The sequence below is a fragment of the Poecile atricapillus genome, chromosome 3 (assembly GCF_030490865.1).
Source record: "Poecile atricapillus isolate bPoeAtr1 chromosome 3, bPoeAtr1.hap1, whole genome shotgun sequence".
Taxonomy (NCBI): Eukaryota; Metazoa; Chordata; class Aves; order Passeriformes; family Paridae; genus Poecile; species Poecile atricapillus.
In genome coordinates, this window is record NC_081251.1 from 111,636,308 (window position 1) to 111,654,918 (window position 18,611).

The 18,611-nt window shown below is 44.1% G+C and overlaps 1 protein-coding gene across 1 annotated transcript; it reads right to left on the bottom strand.

Moving 5' to 3' along the window:
* Positions 1-4,775: 4,775 nt before the first annotated feature.
* On the bottom strand, positions 4,776-18,400 carry LOC131577886 (D-beta-hydroxybutyrate dehydrogenase, mitochondrial-like). The gene is made up of 4 exons (XM_058836075.1): positions 18,058-18,400; positions 11,081-11,233; positions 8,230-8,360; positions 4,776-5,667 (listed from the first exon to the last, which is right to left on the bottom strand). Exons 1-4 carry the CDS (start codon positions 18,398-18,400, stop codon positions 5,320-5,322), a joined length of 975 nt encoding a protein of 324 aa, XP_058692058.1. The 3' UTR covers positions 4,776-5,319.
* Positions 18,401-18,611: the final 211 nt, after the last annotated feature.

Here is an 18,611-nt window from a genome sequence, read left to right on the forward strand (position 1 = left end):
AACTGAAGATCCTGTCTGAAACATCTGCATGCCTTTTCTCTGGAAGCTGTGGAAACACCCTAAACAGACTATAACCAGTCTGGGTATTTGGCATTTTACCCCAAATGTGAATATGCATGTAACTGAATATGTATATGTTTCGATTTTTATGCTTGATTTATTTTCTCATGGTGATCAGCTTTCCATGAGCTTTTTGAGAGTGATAATGAGGATTCATGATGCAAGAAGCAAAACATCCTTTTTCAGCAGCTCAGCATCATATTGGATGGTTCAAAGCAATGTGGCTTCAAGAGCAGAGGTGCTGCTCTGGTATTAGGGTACTGCAACATCTCCAAAATAAATTGGATTAAAATCCTCTTAGAGAAATTCAGAGTATTCCCTGCCTGTAGAGATAAATAAAGTTCACCAGAGAAAATTATTCCAAGGTCTGAAGCCTCAAGCTGCTGGGCTCTTTTTGGCTGACAGCTCAGTTTTGGAGGAGTGCCAGGCTACTGCAGGAATGCAAGTCGGATGGTGCTGGTAAAAATGTAACTGACTGCACTAAGGAAGGAAAGGTGTAAACTGTCCGAGCTTTGAGCTTTGAACATACCCTGGAGCTCCCAGAGCCAAACCTGGGAGACAGCGCAGCACAGATTTGGGCACAGTGTGCTCTGGTATGGCCCCAGGTGTCACTGCCAGAGTCCTCACCTGAGGGCAGTGCTGCCCGCAGCTCCGATGTGCTGTGAGTTAGGACAGCCTGGAGGCTGCTTTCTCCTGGGTGCTGCAAGCAGCTCCCCTCCCTTTCCACATGGGACATCTCTCACAGCCAGGAAGGAGCTTCTGGGACAATCCAAGAAGTGCTCCACTGGCTTCGTGGTTCCCTGGATGAATGCAACCTGTGGAACCCACAGCAGATAGGTTTACCCACTGTGTCTGACAATGAGATCACCACTAAATCATTTCCAAATCAAGATTATTCAAAAAACATTAATTACTGAGGAGCATATGTTTCTCCTTTGTTTTATATATTCTTAAACATTAACCTCAATTGTTCCTGCAACATACATTCTTCCCCATGATAGATAAAGCCCCCATGACTGACATGTTCATTTTGCAGCTCCAAAATAATCTAATTACACATGAAAACGTTTCAGTGCTGAACAGGTGCTTCCAAATATTCAAAACACAAAGGCTGTGAAGTTTTGTTTGGTGCTAGCAGAAGGTGCCAGGCTGACAGCACTACACAGTTCCTCCTGGAACATGTGGAACAATGCAGCTGCCATCCTCTGTTCCACTTGCTGTCTCTGGATTGTGCCGGGTTTTCTCAGTGGATGTCAAAGCACAAGGATGCTGCAGCTGTCCCACAGCTCACCTCTGGAGGGAGGCCGTGCACAACAAGGACTCAGGCTGGATGGCACTGGAGTCCTGCCGACATCACAGGGAGCTGGGCTGGTGGCAGCCTGACTTCTGCTGCGAGGTTAGCTTGAGAATTGCCTGGTTTTCACTTACGCCTTTCTACCTCGGAAGTAATTATCACTGCTATTCATCTCTCTGGATTCTGATGCTACTGCAAGAAAAATCTGCTGTGTGGTGTATTCCACCCAAAATCTCCCTATTCAGACCTGCCAGCTTGGGAGAATGACACAGATTTACACATTGGCTAATTCTGAAGGTCATCTTGGGAGCTGCTGTGGGGGCATTGCTCCAGCTGTGCCCTCTCAAGGGAGGGAAATCATCTCCTTGAGACAGTCTTTGTTTCATGCAGCAGCACAGCCTCCTGAGAACTGTGCTGGCAGGTACCACCCAGCTCCTCCTCCTGTATTTCCTGGGATCTGCTCTGTTTCTGATGCCACTGTACAGAGCTGTTGGTATCACTCAGATCAATGTACAACTTACTAAACTGGTATAGCTTTTTTTACTCTACTTTATACTCTTTCTGTAACTGCTTAATGTCAAAACCAACACTGATTCTTTCTACCAGTTAATATGCACTCAGGAATAGCCCTTTTCATCAAGGAGAAAATCCATGAAATAACTGTTAAGTCCCTGATACTGCGTCCTTGGAGAAGAGACTTGGGAAGAAAGCTGAGTCTCTTTTGGCGTGGCTGTTTTCAAGGGGAAAAAAGTCCCCAATTGTCACCAAGGCTTATAAAGACAAATAGTGATAAAAGCTGAAGCGTTTTTCCAAGAAGTGCTGTGTTGAATGCAGCTGAGATGAATGCTACATAGAAAAACAGTCTCAGGAAAGGGTCTGCAGCAGCTTAGCTGGGTTTTGGAAGAGGGGTATTTCAGGTGTAAGAGAAATGTCATTAGAGGTTTGGTTGTGGGCTTTTGGGGGGGAGTTTGTTTGGTTTTTTTATCTTTGTCACCTGAATTTTTCCTAAAACGGTTTCTTTTTTGGATGTTGCAAATATAGACTTGTATGCCCCTGCACTTCAACTTGATTTGAGGTAAAGGTGAGTTCAGAGCTACTGAGGAAGAGAGAGGCATTCCTCAGCCAGGGATGTGGCAAAGTAAAAAGGGATGGTGGGGCAGTCCAACAACTGTGCACTCCCAGCATGTGCTTCCCCGGTACTGCATGGCCAGGATGAAGGCTAGAAACCCTAGAGTCAGGGGAGCTTTCCAGGGCCACAGAGCAGGGCAGGAGTTCACTGAAGAGCTGACAGCTCTGGGAGTCCTCAGAATTCATCACTGACTTGGTTAGCAAGGTTTGTTCACTAAAACCTTCTGTTACTGATCCTGCAGTTTCTGTACCCTATGGCACTTGTGGAGGAGAGAATGCTGCACCCCTTCCATCACCATTTCCTATGAGGGTCTCTTTTCTACCAAGCCCAGGGATTCTGAAATTATTTCTACTACTTATTTTCATGTTTATTTGTCTAATACTGTGCCTTGGAACACATAGAACTCAGTGGGAGGATTCCAATGACTTCAGTGGGCTGTTCTGTTAGTAACAAGCTCTGACTCTCTTTATTAGTTCTTTATCTGCAGATCATAATGTTAAAAAGCTGAGGGGAAGGAATAAAGATGATAATTTTGTAGCTGGTTTTCAGTTAGCTGCCATGCCAATGGTTAGATGGCAATGAAAATACAAACTGTCTTATTTGTCCCATCAGTTCTCATCCTGTCACTGTATCCTGTTTAAAATCCTATGCACTGCAAGTTCTCAGTTTTCAAGGTGAAGGAATAAATGTTCTGGAGCCTTTCTCATCTTATGTTACATGAGGGTATTGAAATATTGATCACATGCTTCACCCCATACCCAGCAAATAAAGAATTTCCAGCTGGAAGTTATTTTGTGTCTGTGAGCCAGATCTGGTGGTGCTGGCTCTCAGCAACTTAGTGCAGTAGCTTTTAGAAATGTAAATAGAAGGGAGACAGTGTAATGGAAAGTGATGTTGGTTTGGGGGCAGAGATCAGCACACATACCATGGCCTGATGGAGAAACATCTGGGCTTCAAAGCTGCTTGTGGAGTCCTGTGCTGCTTACTGTGAGGAAGGGTAATCTGCACAAAGAACAGCTAAGAGCATGAAAGCAATGCTTCCAAAGCAATGCAGGGCTGCTGAAATCCCTGAGGTCAAGCAGGGGGAATTCCTATAGAAGAAATTGATTGGTTCAGTTGGAATAAGCCTCATTCCTGTTCCCTTGGTTGGCCTTGCTCAGTTGTGGTTAAATGAGGAGAGGGATAATAATCATCTGATTATCCTGCTAGTGACAGTCTGTGGAACAGTTGGGAGCCCAGGCTTGTCCTCTTGCCAATGCCAGCTCCAGGGATGGGTTCAGCCTTTGGAAAGAGAAATAACATGTTCCATAATCTCCAACAGGTGCAGTGGCTGTTCCACTGCTGAGTATACCAGAAGAGAGCCTGGAATTGTCACTCTGTGGGCTCATCTCACCTATGTTCCTGACTCACACTGCCCAAACTACCCACCATGAGAGAGCATAAATTTTCTCAGTAGTTAATTAATGATGTTAGGAAGGACTTCCCAGGTATAGAGTGCAATTTTTGCTTCAGATAAAAAAGTTAACTATGTCAACTTATAGCAGAGTCTTTGATTTGATATGGGAGACCTGGCATGGGGGAACTAATGCTCAGCACTGCTGCCCTGTATCTATCACTGCCACCACAGCTGATCCCAGCTTTCTGGGATCTTTTGGCCCCAGAGCAAATACCATAACCAAGTCAAATTTAAAATTGTATGTGTAAATCTTTTGCATGACAACTAGGAGAGTGTTAATGGGGCTAACATGATCAATTACTCTCATCGACAAATGTTACTAATGTTTCCCTTTCCTGTTATTTCCTGTATTCTTCTCTTTAGACCTTATTCCTTACAATAGCAGCCAAATCTGAATGTTCTTTCTGAGCTCCAAGTATACTGATATGTCTCAGTATACTTGGTATAATATTAATAATATTAAATTAATATTATTAATAATATTGTATTAATAACTTGGTATAGTAATAATACTCCGTATTGGTGTTTAGCTCTTTCACTACACTTCAGGTGAACACATTGATTAGTCATTAGATAAAAAATAGAGTTCATTTAGGATTAAATACTCATTTCTAAATGGGATATGTAACCTGTTTTCCAGAGTCTGTGATTTATTTGCTTTGTTAAGATTTATCCAGAGCACCTGAAAAAGGACTGAACTTTAGTTAGCGAAGACAATGTATTTATATTACAAGTTTATTATTCATGGAATCACAGAATGGTTTGGGCTGGAAAGGACCTCAAAGACCATCAATTTCCAGCCCCTCTGTTGTGGGCAGGGACACCTTTCACTAAACCACGTTGCTCGGAGCTTCAAGACTTCCTAACTTGCTACAGTCATTTAACTCCATTCAAAGTATTTCAAGGTCCAGTGCTCCTTTCTATGACTTTTCCATTAACCTCTTCCTATCTCCCTTAAATAAATGGCTACTCAGGTTTCTACAAGTAAGGGCTTTTCATCTCTGCTGTAATGACTTCAGGTGTACAGCTGCCCTGTAGGCTGCGCTCCATTTTGTCTGCATCATGTCTATAACACAATAACCTGCTATTGCTTCAGGAAAAGATGTATTAAATTTTCCAGGCAATAACTAAAGCAGCTTAAGTGGATGGGATTTTTCCACAGAGGAGAGATAAAGTTACTTAAACAAATGATTTAATTTTACACAAAGTCCTGTATGTTTTTCCCTAGCAATCAGTGACAGTTCTGACTAGGGAGATGCCCCAAAGTTTTTATTGGTTAATTGGTGTCACTGTATTGACACATGGGGGCATTAAATTCAGCTTTGACTTTCACATTGTATAAATGGCCTCACCTGAGTCAGTGAATAGCACCACTGTAGGCTATGCAAGTTTTACTTTGCTCAGAGCATAAGACAGAACAGAATCCATCACAGCAGTGGGGAACAAAGCACACACAAACACCAGGACCTTCTCCTTCAGCTTTGCCACCATGTAACGTGCCTTGGGTGCAGGAGATGTTAGAGCATCCACCATAGCATCCACAACCTCATTGCCATTAGTGCTTCCCTCACTGAGGATACTGTTGAAAAAGTTTGCCCGCTCTTGAACGTACTCCTTGTTGTAAACAGCCTTTTCCTCTTCACTGAGTTCACTCCAGATCTCTTCGGCACTGAGTGGTGGCTGAATTTTTGTAGAGGGTGCATAGTTTCCTGGCTGGATAATACAGACCTGAAAGGAAGATGTAAAACTTATCAAGGTGCAATCAGTCATCGTGAATTCAATTAAACACTACAGTCAGTAACACAAAAGCTCTCTACAGACAGCCAGAAAATGCTGATTTGTTGAAATTTTAACCCTGGAAACTTGACTGAAACCAAATATATTCCTGTGAAATATTTAAGATTGCAGAGGTGCTTTATTCTGACTTCCTCATTTTGCTCTGATGTTAATGTTCTTGTTTTGACTACTCAGCACACCCTCAGAATGCAATAGAGCATCTTTGATTGCTGTAGAATGCTTAACAGTATAAATGTTTTGACAATACTGAGACAAAGCATTTCAGTATGACTTTGATGTCTCCAAAGTGGAATACTTTGGATTTTTCACTCAGTGGAGAACCTTGCAATTGGTAATTTTCTGACCCGATTTGGGACAAAAGGAGATATCAAAGAAAATTATTGGGTCTTGGGGAAAGAAGTGCTGTTTTCCCCAAGTAGATGTAATTAAAAGTAAACCAGGTCTTGTCAGCAAAGAACAGAAGGATCTCATGTCCTGCTCTGCCTCACATTGAAGCCACTAGCAAATTTCTGTAGATTTGTGTGCATAGATTTAAATGAAAAGCACACAAGTCCTTTTCTGCTCCACATGTTTTCTTTGTGTGTCGCTGCTGTTCTGCTCCCTTCTGAGTATTCCAAGGAGTTTTGGAGCAGGCTGAGCACTCACAGCACACATGCTGTTCCTCAGTTAGCAGCAGCCTTGTTCAAACTATTTGTAGATATGCAACATTAAAAGCTTCGTGGCATTTAACTGACCTGATTTCTAAAGACTGCAACACAAGGTGAGGAAAACCCATGCTGAGCTGTGTCAGAGATTTGGGGATCTGACAGGCATTCTCTGGGAAGTATGTGATGATATAAAACCCTGATGTTTTCACTCAGCCATCCAGCCCACCCAGCAGAGGCTCCCACCTGTGTCAGTCCCTGCCTGCTGGCCTGCGTGGTGATGGATTTGCTGCTCTCTGGAGGACTGGGGTGCAGGTCCTATGCACAGGGAAAAGGGAGGGATGCAGATAAACTCCAGCAGAGGGATGGTGTGCACAGCTGGGACACCATGTGCTGCCTCAAGCAGGTTTGTCACACAGCATCCTCGGGAGCCCTCCCTTCTGGTGCTATTTAGAAAAGTCTTTGGTATCAGCCAAACTAATGCCACTAGTAAACTTCCCAGATTTATTGTTAACAAAAGGGTTTTGAAAGCTTCTTTTTTTTGGAGCTGGCTTGGACAGAAGGATAGATGGTTTATTTTTTGTCCTTCCCACATTTTTTGTAGCCTTTCCACTGGAAGACACACACTTTATTTCCTGTAGGCTGTCAGCTTGCCTGGCCAGAGTTCAGTGGGACAGAGCCATAGCTCTATCTGCTTCTTGCCACCTCTGAGCAGCTTTTTCCTGAAAGGACAGAGAGGAGCACAGAACAGTGCAAGGGAGCACTGGAAACAAGGACCATGTATTTTGTAGACTCTCCACAGTGTAGGCTCTCAGGCAAATGCCAGCCAGCATTTTGCATACAGTGAGAAACAGAAAAATACCTCTCAAAGATACTCCAAAAATGTTTGTCATCCCGATTCACTCAGTTATGGGCTGGGACTACTGCAGAGGTGGAACAGGAAAAATTTCAAGACTACCAAAGTAGCTAACCTGTTAAACTAAGCCTTTCCATGCATTTGAGATTATCCTCTGCTAATCAGCAGAAATCCTCATCATGCTGTGTGGTATTAGGATGTGTAAAGTCACTTGCATTTTACAGCCCTTCATATTTATATGACAGGGGTAGCTAATAGATGCATAGCTGTAATATTTTCCAAAATAAAGCTTATGAACAATGCTGTAAATCTGAGTACATAAACACAATACACCAATGCAAACCTGCCAGGGAAGACTTTGAGTGTTTGAGAAAAATGTTTCAGCAATAGAGTGACTCCAAGGAAAAAGCCCAGTGAAGCTACTTAGTGATCTAAGCTTCAGGTTTGACTATTAGAGTTGCTTAGGGCTCTAAGAGCACTCTTAGAGCCTCTTAGGTTAAGAGAATAAAAACATAATTACTCTGCACAATGCTGCCTCTTGCAGCATAGCTGTTCTCACAGAAAGCAAGGAGTTGGTCTTGTAAGAGGAGAGAAGGAACCCCTCAGGCAAGTAACAAGCCTCCTTGTGGCTGCACAGCACTCAGTGTCTGGGCTCTCTGCAGCCACCCAGGGAACATTTGGGTTCCTCACTGCTTTTGGGAGCTCAGGCAGCCTGTGTCAGGAAGCTTCACTGCAGAGGATGTGGAGAAAGGGTGGAAGTTTCAGTGCTGACACACAGACCTGTTACCCACCAGCTTCTCAGAACCAAAAACATCACCCAGGACTGCTGTTCCCAGTGATTTCCAGCTGACTGATTAGCCACAGAGAAAACACCTCTTTCCAAAAGGAAGCTGCATCCATTAATGAAGTTCTGATCTTTTACCTTTGTTACTTTGTTTCACATAACTCGTTACATCACTTACCTGGTTTCCAGGTTCTTGTTACATCACTTACCTGGACACCAAACTTCTTCATTTCCAGTCTTAAAGCATCACAAAATTTTTCAATAGCTGCCTTGGTCATAGAATAAATGCCATTTCCCAAAGTAAAATAGGCAATGATGCTGGACATGAAAACAATACGTCCTGGAAAGAAAACAGTACAAATAATATAACTTCACTCTCAGTCTTTAACATGGAATCAATTCATCTCAGTCTTCTGAGCTGCTAAGAATGTGGTGTTTAGCAGGAGACTGTTCTACTGTACACTGTGCCAAAACTGGGCAGTGTCAGTGTGCAATCCAGCACAGAAGGGCATTCATTAAGCCGAAAACTTCACACAAAAATCTTCCACCTAGTGACAGACGTTGGACTATACAAAGTGTAACACATTCCCAGTGTGCTGCTTATTCCTTCTGAGCCTGAGATATGATGAAAAAGATGGAAACAAAGCAGAGCCCTAATGACTGAAAAATAGTACTAAGAGACTGTGCTAGTAAGAGGAGAAGGACTGCAGAGGAGAGGGGAGGTGATTTTCCCTGAGCTGGATATATGGTTACTAATATCAGTTTTCTCTGTGCTAATGATATCTCTGCACTGAGACCTGGTTTTATAACTGTGCATATAAAGTCCAAGCCAGACTGTACAGTGATAAGCTTCACTGAGGAAACGTGACTTGCCAAATGTGTGCAGGTTTATAATACCTTACAATGATTTCCCTGATCTGTGCTGCTTTTCCCTCCTTTCTAACTCCTGCTGAGTGCAGGCATGCCTTAAGTAGCAGATTCCTCATTTGAGGCACTGGACTGTGGTTCATTTCCATTGTTTCCTTGTAAACTTCTGTCACCTAGTCCTACCATGGGGTAAGGAATGTCTGAGTGTGGATATACAAATATCAGAGGTGAGGAAGAAGATGGCCTTCAATACAGAGAACACAGCTGCACTCCTGTTGCTGCCACAGATGCAGATAACATCTGGGCCCCAGATCTCACCAAACTGAACAGTGTTGGGGGATATCAAAAGGTATCATGGGAATGCAGTGAAATCTGTCATTCTGAATTAGTTTTCCTGCCTTCCTACAACATCCCAAATAAATCTTATATACAGTAAAAGGAAAAAAACTACCAGCTTGCTGATCAAGATGCTCTATCAGCTGGCCTGGCCAGCTGGAAAAGATATGGGGAAATGTTGCTCCTCTCAGGGTAGAATGTTTAAGTCCTAGGCTAGAGAGCATTACCTCCCTTTAAAAGTAATAATAATTGTATTAATAATTTTGTAGTGTTTCTTGGAATAGGTGCACATCCATGGCAGTAAGCCATGGGTAGGATGACCTCTGCCTCCTTTGTCCAGCAGCTGAGTGGTCTGGGGCACACACCCAGGATGTGGGATACCTCATTTAACTTCTCTTTGTGCCTAAGGGAATTGAAACCCAGCTACCTCAAAAGGATGCTCTAATGTCTGTAATTCAAGTTTTTCATTTGGAGAGGTCACTTGCTCTCCCCAATCACATAAGCTTTAGCTGTCCTGGTTGTTCCTTCAAGGAAGGTGACAGGAAATCTAGGATTCTTCTTTTGGATTCTTCCTGGAGTGCCTTGACCTCCTCTCCTACACTGATGGTACTCGAAAATGGAGTGCAGGACTTAATCAAGGAAACACTGACAGCCTTGAGAGAGATATAAAATGTTCCTTTGAGCTAAGGTCTGTGTCCAACCATCCAGACCCAAACCTTCTAAAGGTTTATGCATGTGCTTAATGTTGCACACACAATTAGTCACTTTTGCTTCCAAGTAACCCTGTGCAATTCATGGGGTCAGAGAAATGCCTCAGGTGGATCAGCATCACACAGTTTCACCAGTAAGTAGGACATGACAGGGAAAAGAGATGTCTCCCTGCGTAATGGCCACATAACACATTCCCTGGATACACACAATAGCACATTCTTCTATAAAAACACATCCAGCTTGCAGTATTTAAAGGCTTCTTTCTTCTCATGTCAGAATATCATCAACCAAAGGCAGCCAAACAGAAAGAAGCAGAATAGCCCAAGAAAGGGATGTTTGTATCTTACCAACAGTTTGTGTAGCAGTGACACCTGGGGTTTCCAGGTGAAATCTACCCCTTCCTCTGCTTGATGCTGCACACAGAGCACAAATCCTCACTCTAAAGAGCCTACAGCCAGAACAGACAAGGAAGAGGGGATCTTCTTCCCCAGACACAGATGGAGACAGGTAGGGAACAAACTGCAGAGCACCCAAGACATGCTGCCAATGCTGCAGAGGGTTATTGAACCATTCCTTCTCAGAAAGAAGGAGAAAACCCACATGTAGGGAGATTCATGCATTTATCTCACTGGATACCCATGCACCTCTACATACTTGGTTTCCTGCCCAAGGTCACAGAGGCTTCACAGAGCTGGAACTGGAAGCTGGATGTCTCTAGTTCACCTCTGCAGGGTCATTCCTCCTCTCCTAGTTGCCAAACAATAAAATTGTAAAGCCTAAGTAATAAAATTAAGCAGTTTAATGGATCTTTGTGTTTTCGAATTGTCAGCGCTTAAAAAGCTTTGCCTGGACTTAATGATTTATGGTAAACCTTCTTCCTCTCTTTTTTGAGTCAAACACTGAGAGAAATCCTTATTTTTAAATACTTTTTTTGTGGATTGCAAAGACAGAATCTTTAAGGATATTTTTTCCCCTTATGACTTTACCCTCTTTTCAGGATCAAGTTGTTCTTTCAGGCCACACAGAAGGAAGCTGTCATTTCAGTTCAATGAGAGACAATTAAAGCCTCTTTTATAGATGCTACATTACCCTGATTATAGTAAGCTAATTATTCTACAACTCTAAATAACAGTGGATTAGCATTACCCTTGTATTTCCTTAGAAGGGGGAGAAACGCCAGAGTTGTCCTGATGCTCCCAAGGAGATTCACATCTGCAAATTTTTCATATGTCTCCATAGGCAGCCAGCCTGTCTCACCAAATGTTGATATTCCTGCATTGTTGACAAGCCCCCAGAAACCTATGGAAGAGAAATAAGTCAGGAACAATCTTCAACTGCAAAGCAAACACTGTTAGATAACAAAGCAACACCTCTGATTCGGACCCTTGGGGGAAAATGTACAGTTACATAACATTTCTATCTTTTCCACTTAGAAGTGCAGGCATGTTTTGTTTAATGAAGGAATGCCATTGTAGCCATAATCTGGACTAAATGGAACCATAGAATAGTTTGGGTTGGAAAAGTCCTTAAAGATCATCCAGTTCTATCCCCCTCCTCCCATGGTCAGGGACACCTTTCCCATAAGTCTCAGTGCTATTTAATAATCCCTCACTCTACAGTTGTCTTAAGATATTTATGAATAACATGATCTGGGAGGCTTCATTGAGACTACATCTTACTGCCAGTGTGGTCTACCATGATATTTTAATTACTTTAATCCCACTGTGTGCTATGAGCAGCTTTGTGAAAATTATATTAAGCAGTCTAAAGGCTAAGGGGCACTATTTTCAAAGTGCCTGACTAATTTAAGAGCTTAAGTCTTGCATCTTTTTCCAAGATTTGAGCTCTGATTTCTTCTGAAGTCAGCCACAATCAGGTACATGGCCGCAACACGAGGTGAAGTAATCAAGCAGGGTCAGTGGCTACCAATCAGGGTCAGTATTTTTTCAGTTTTGTACTTTTGAATAATTTTATTCCCCATGTAATGACAGATTTTGGTGCTAAGGAGCCCGCCCCCTGACAAACAGAAAGATTTCAGCAGAAACATTTTGGCAGCAAAACTTTTTCTAGCAGAGCTCAGTGATGGGAAGCTGAAGCCTTTAGCCCAAAGGCACAGCAGGTCTCCTGTGAGCCCTGTGCAGTGCTAACAGGGCTGTGGGAACGCTGTGTTGGAGTGGGAGCACTCCAGGCTGGAGCTGACACGCTGCCTAAGCGCTGATTAAACCGTGCTGACTGTTCTTGCCTGCACAGCCCGTAACTGTGCATGTACAGCAAAGCATGGAGTGATGCAGTGCATTTCTGTTCCTGTCCTCCAGTAATGACTGACAGCATTTCCAGGGTGACCAGCAGTGTAACTGAGGAGTACCAGGGCAGCCTGACTGGTGCTGAAACAGCTGAATTTGCAGCTTAGTTCTGCCAGCCTTGACAATTCTGCTCATGCATTTCTTTTAAAGAACCCTTGTAGGTGTCCAAGGCAAATAATTGTTTTGTCATGCCTTCTACAGGACCCCCAATCCTGGGTTTCTGGAGAGGCAGAGCAGGTTTTAGTGCCTCTCTTACTCCCTCTAGACACAAGAGTTTGGGGAAAAAGTGACACTGACCCAGCTGTAGCCTCCTGTACCTGTGGCAGCACAGGTTCTCAAGGGACTTTTGATCACCTTAGTGAAGGCACTGCAGAAACCTTTGGGTTGAACCCTTTTCTTTCTGATCTTCTCCAACAAACCTACTGAAATAATTTCATGGTATCTTGGTCCTTCCAGAGCCCTGACAAGAACTGCCAATATTAGATTTCATTCACAAAAGTAGTGAAAGATGAAACTTTAAAATTTTGGAATTAGTTTGTAAAGCAGACCTCTGTAAGCTTTTCTAACATATATGTAGACTACTAATTGTATTACCTAATAAAATCGGCCTTTAAACAGAGAAAGAAACTGTTTTCTTTTAGTGAATGTCTCATTTGCAGGTCAAAACACTCAAAATCAGAAATTTACCCCCCAGAACTTGGATAACTCTATCCTCCAAAGAGAATCAATCACTATTCAGCAGCCTGTCACACAGCAATACCTGACAGTGGACCTCTCTTACAACTTCAGTTACAGACAGATTACTTCCCAGTAATGCCACAGTTTCCTCTGGACTCACTTCTGTTCCATGGCCCCAAATGTTAGTAGATAGAGGAGAGGAAATGGCCTTAAAAATTGGCCATGGAATCAGGCATCCTGGACTTCCTTTGCCCCCTGCCACTGCTGTATTTTCCATGTCTTTCCATCATTCTCTGGCTTTATTTCTCCATCTCAAAATGGAACCCAGCCCCATGGGACTTACCTCCCCATAAAATGCTTCCAGATCAATGGCTTAGAGAGCCCTCTGTAGAAGCTAATTATCAGTATTTTTGTACTTGCATGTGATCTGATCTGCAGATGGGCTGAGTGGCTGCACACCCCATCTGCTTCTGCTCAAAGCTGGAGGTTTCTGTACTCAGGGTTATTTTTACATAACCTAGCTAACACAACCCAAAGTAAAGCCTGACATCGTGACAAAAGCTGTTTTCTGATCTTTTCAGCTTTACCTTTTCTAATTAAAAAAAGTCATTTTGCTTCTGCCACTGGACTCTGTGCAGCACAGCGAGGACACTTGCTCCACATAACCCTGATTTCATCAGGCCTTCAGAAATATAGCCATTAATCTTTAGACAATTGATTTTCTTCCTATTTCTCTAAACTGTGAAACTCAGAATTTAGCTTGCAAGGCTTAAGTTTTCTCTCCAGCCATTTGCCTCATGTGCTTCAAAGCCTCCAGGTGGCTGCTGTATCAACAGAGCTCACAAAATAATGGCTCCTTCCTTCTGTGTAGTGTCCAAATCAAAAGCCATCAAGAGGAAAATTGGTGGGAGTTAAACTAAGACAGACTTTTTAAAGAGAAGATTAAGTTAAACAAAAAAAGACACTTTGCACCCGGTCATCTCAAAACACTTTGTTTGCCCTTAAGCAAAACATATTGTTTCTTAGAACATTCTGGAATTCCCAAATGGGAAATGTTCTGATATTTTCCACAATGTTTCCTGCCACTTTGTTTAGCTGAGTCAATTCACAAAATTCTACCCAAATAAAAAACAGTTCATTATTCTCTTATGCCACTTTCTCAGGATATTTCCTACTTCCTGAGAAACAACCTGCTCAGCTCTGTATTCAGGGTACTTGAATCTGTTTTTGTCTTCCTTTCCTGAAATGCTTGTGGTAAAAATTAATGCTATAAATGTGCATTCAAAACATACTGTAAATTTGCTTAGACAAATGCAGCTCAGGTAACCTAAAAAATGCAGATGGAAATCCTGAAGGCCAAGGCACAAGGACTGAACAGCTGAAGGAGAGTGATGCTGCATTTCCTCAGTGTCCATGCAGAGACATATTTGGAAAAAGCAACTGATGTTTGGTGTGTCAGACTGTCAAAACAGAACTCAGCCCAAACACAGTTTATAAAGAGAGGTGTTAGACTATGCTTCAGAAGACAGGGAAAAAATAAACTGGAAAGCAGGACTGGATGTCACAGAGATTTTCACTGATCTCTTCGCTGGGAAAAAGGATCCTGATAACAAAGATTAAAAGATACAGACATGGGTCTAAGAACCACTTTAGGAAACTGAACTTAAGATTAGTGAGAGAAGCTTTCTAGAGAACACCAGCTCTCACATAAGCTCCCCAATAATTTCTGCTTCACAACATGGTGACCAAAAGGCACAAATCCAAAGTCCTTATTTCAACCCAAAAGATATCTGATGTTTTTTCCAGAAACTCTTAAAAGTCCTATTTCTATTAAAGTTAATGCAGCTGCAGGTTTGCAAAACCTTTTGAAAATCAGTTTGTTTCTGTGTTGGTGCCAACACTTAGATAATACCAGAATTCTGCCACACTCTCCAAACTCTAACAGGTTTTCTTGGGATCACTGATCTTTGAAGTTTCTTCTCTAAGTCTGAGCCCATGTGAAAATGACAAGTTCTTTTCTGATAGATTCCAGACCTAGCCAAAGGCAGGATAGTGTGATTTGCCATATTCCTTTGGAAAAATGAGGAGAGGGAACAACCCAGTCTGTTTGTGGCAATGCAGATGAGGCCAGATGAGATTCCTGAGTTATATTTACATCCATTCATGAGTCACCAGCCTTTGCTTGGAATGTTATGCTGAAATTCTTTTCACTGTAAGGATAATCTATTTCTATAGGGAGTCTGGACTAAAATATTGTACCATGGGTGAATTCCATGAATAGAAAATCATAATTAAGTGTAAGAGAGTACTTAATAACGTTGGAGTAGGAAGTGGGACTAACATTAATACCCCTCCATTGCAGCTAGCCCACTAGCTGTCACCCACTCACAACAGGCAAGAAAAGGAAGGGAAATTCTGGTTTGAAACAGAAGAAAACCAGAAAAATTCTGAGGTTTGCTCTAGAGCCTAATAGAATTGCAAATCACCATACTCTGAAGTCCTGGTCTACTTCATATCGGCTTTGGATTTCTACTCTTGCATAACAGAGAGAGAGAAGATAATGAGGAGCTTGGGCTAGTTATGGTTACAGCAGAACTAGTAGGGAGAACTGTCTTTTATTCCTGATACTCTGATTTTATTCTGATATTTTACATATTTTTTGTGTACATTTTATACCAAATGGTCTACTTAAAGTAGAAAGTCTCTTTTAGTTTTTTTAAGTCTACTTATCCTGGTCCCAGGAAAACAGGCAGATTAAGGAGACTCAAAAAACAGCGTATCTCCCAAAAAGCCCTACTAGTCTGAGATGCATAGTCCATGGAAAAGATGATGCTGTAATCATAAAGAGTATTTAATGTTTACCAGGATTTACTCTGAACTATTTAAATGCAGGCATGCAATAAACAATTATCATTTAATTGTTTTCTCTTTATTTTGGCCCAACTTCTGAGGTTGCATTTGGAATCCGTGGCCTTTGCACACTTACCACTAGGCCTGGGATTATTGAAGTGACTATTTTTAGAAAGATACAGGAATGTTTTGGTGATCAGAATTCAGAATTTAAAATCTTTCATACCTGTGTGAAACTGATTATAGTTAAAATGGCAAAAAAAAGAGGGAAGAATCCCTAAGCAGTATCTAGTGATTCCCAGGGATAGGTTCCTCTTCTCAGTTTCTACAGGAAATTGCTGAAGAGAATTGTCCTATTGTGAAGCAGGGAGAGGGAGAAATGGAGAGAACTGTCCCAAAGTACTTTAAAGCTAACAGTGACATACAAAACACTTCCAGCAGCTACTTAAAAGGTGGATATTTTCATAGCTTTTAAGCAAGGTAATGCATGATCTACTGTAACCTTTCAGCACAATCTACTGGATCCCTACATCCACACAGTTTGAATTGTTTGTGCAAAAACCAAAAGCCATTGGATATTTTATCTGTTCAGTACTTATTTACAACAGTCTACCGGCCTCACCACCCACTCTTTGCTCTTCTCATAACAAATGTCTGAGCTGCATTTGATTTCCACTGTGGTCAGTTCTCTGCTGTAGACCCTGGATGTGGCTGTCCATGATCCACAAAGGAAAATGTCCTAAGGTTTCATCACTGAGAGCTCTTGTGCCTTTGCGCTACCTGGATCTATAACATTGCTTTTACTTTTCTGCCTTTGCAGAATACTCTCAAAATTCTGTAGCAGCAGAGCTGCCCAGCCATGTATAAAGGTTTCATAAAATGTGTGTGCTTGCCCAGCCCAGTGTCCTGGGTGTGAGGGCCTGAGTGACAGCCCAGGAACACCACTGTGCACACATTGTGTGCCTGCTGCATTCCACACCAGTGCTGGGTGTCTGGAGGGACCTGGAATTGATCTGAAGGCACAACCACAACCTGTAAGCAGCAAGGAGAGCCCAAAAGTTAGTGCTGACTCTGGACTCCAGGGTCTACATGGCAGCATGAGCACAACCATTGCAGGACAGCATAAGCTGCCAGAATTGCAGGATAAATTATGTGAAACACAGAGTTTCAAGTGACCTGGTCCCCATGGAGCCTTTAAGCGTTTTTGGGAGACACTTGTGTTCGTCTGTAGGTCAAGGAAAAGCCTGAGGAAAAAGGCTGTGCTTTGTAATAAGGTCAAGATCAACCATAAATACAGGTACTTAATGAGCAAGGTGGCTTTTTTTTCCTTCACTCCTCATTCCATCCCCTTCCCAATGAGCTAATAAGCCAGGCAGGCAGAAGCCTTGCATTTCATTATCTCTCCCTGTGCCTCTTTCTCCACTTTTATTTCTTGTATGAGCAGAAAGTGTTTGTTTGTGATTTGGAGGGAATCCCACTTCTGAGCCTGAGGAAATCTGCTCTGCACCAAGCGTATCCCAGAATTACACTGGCTAATTGTCATCACGCGGTCCCAGTGGGAAAGGAGGTGACCGTGGCCTCCTCACCTGCGCTGTGTCATGTGTGCTGAAGGGATAACCCAGGATTTAGGCTGTCTGCAATTATTCTGGAGCTAAGTCTATCCATTCCCCTGGGTGCACACTCCCTGTAGGGTGCATAATTGACACGTTTCCCTTTCAGTAACCTCTCCAGGGACTAGCCTGGCAAACCTCAAGTGGTTCCAAGAATCAGCTGCTTTGGTATGGCACGGCGGCTGCCGTCGCTGCGTTTCTTGTACCTATTTCCTCTTTCACAAGTCATGCCCACAAAGGCATCACATTCCCATCCCTCCAATGCCCGCACAGTTGTTCTGCACTTTCTCTGCCGTTTTCTTCTATTGGGTACCTGCAGAGAGGCTCCAGGGCCGCCCCACTCTGGGAGATCCTGTCCCGGTGGAAAGGTGAAGCTCCCCCGTAGCGCACTGAGCAGCGCGCCCACTTTACACCGTCGGCACCTTCGGACAGACCCCGGTCCGTGTACGCACCAAGGGATTTTTAATAACATCCTGCTGTCATTACCGATAGCGGTAACTGCACTTAGCCCATGAGTGACGGTGCTCGCCACCCTCACGCTGTGACAGTCCAGCCGGCCCTCTCAGGTACCTCCCAGCCAGCAGTGCCGGGCGAACCGAGCCGCCGTCTTGGCGACACCGCGCCCGCCGGTGCCTGGCGCTGCCGGCAGCCGAGCCCCCGCCCTCTCTCCCGCCGGCCTCACCTCGCTCGGGCAGGTGGCTGAGCACCAGCTCCTTGGCGGCTCGCACATCCTGAGCGCGGGTCACATCGAGCCGCAGGACCCGCAGGCGGCCGGCGCCGCCCGCCTCCCGCTGCAGCCGCCGCGCCCCGTCCCCGCCGGGGCACAGGCAGCCGGCGAACACGGTGAAGCCGAGGCGGTGGAGGCGGAGCGCCAGCAGGTGCCCGAAGCCGCTGTCACAGCCCGTGATGAGCACGGCCCGCCCGGCCGGTTCCAGCCGCGCCGCCCCGTGCCGACACAGCCGCGCCAGCGGCGGCAGCAGCAGCAGGAGAAGGAGCAGGAGCAGGAGAGCGGCCGCTGCCCACATCCCGCTGCTGTCTGGCAGCGAGGGAGGAACGGAAACCTGCGGGCAGAGCCCTCCCAGCCCGGCACCCCCTCCCCGCCTGCCCGGCATCCCCTCCCCAGAGCAGCGGGCGCCCGCAGGCGCCGCCCCGCCCCGGAGAGCCCGGGATCGCGATCCCGCCGGTTCCCAGCCCCTCCGAGCGGCGGCATGCTCGTGAAGCCCCGGGCTTGGTAGG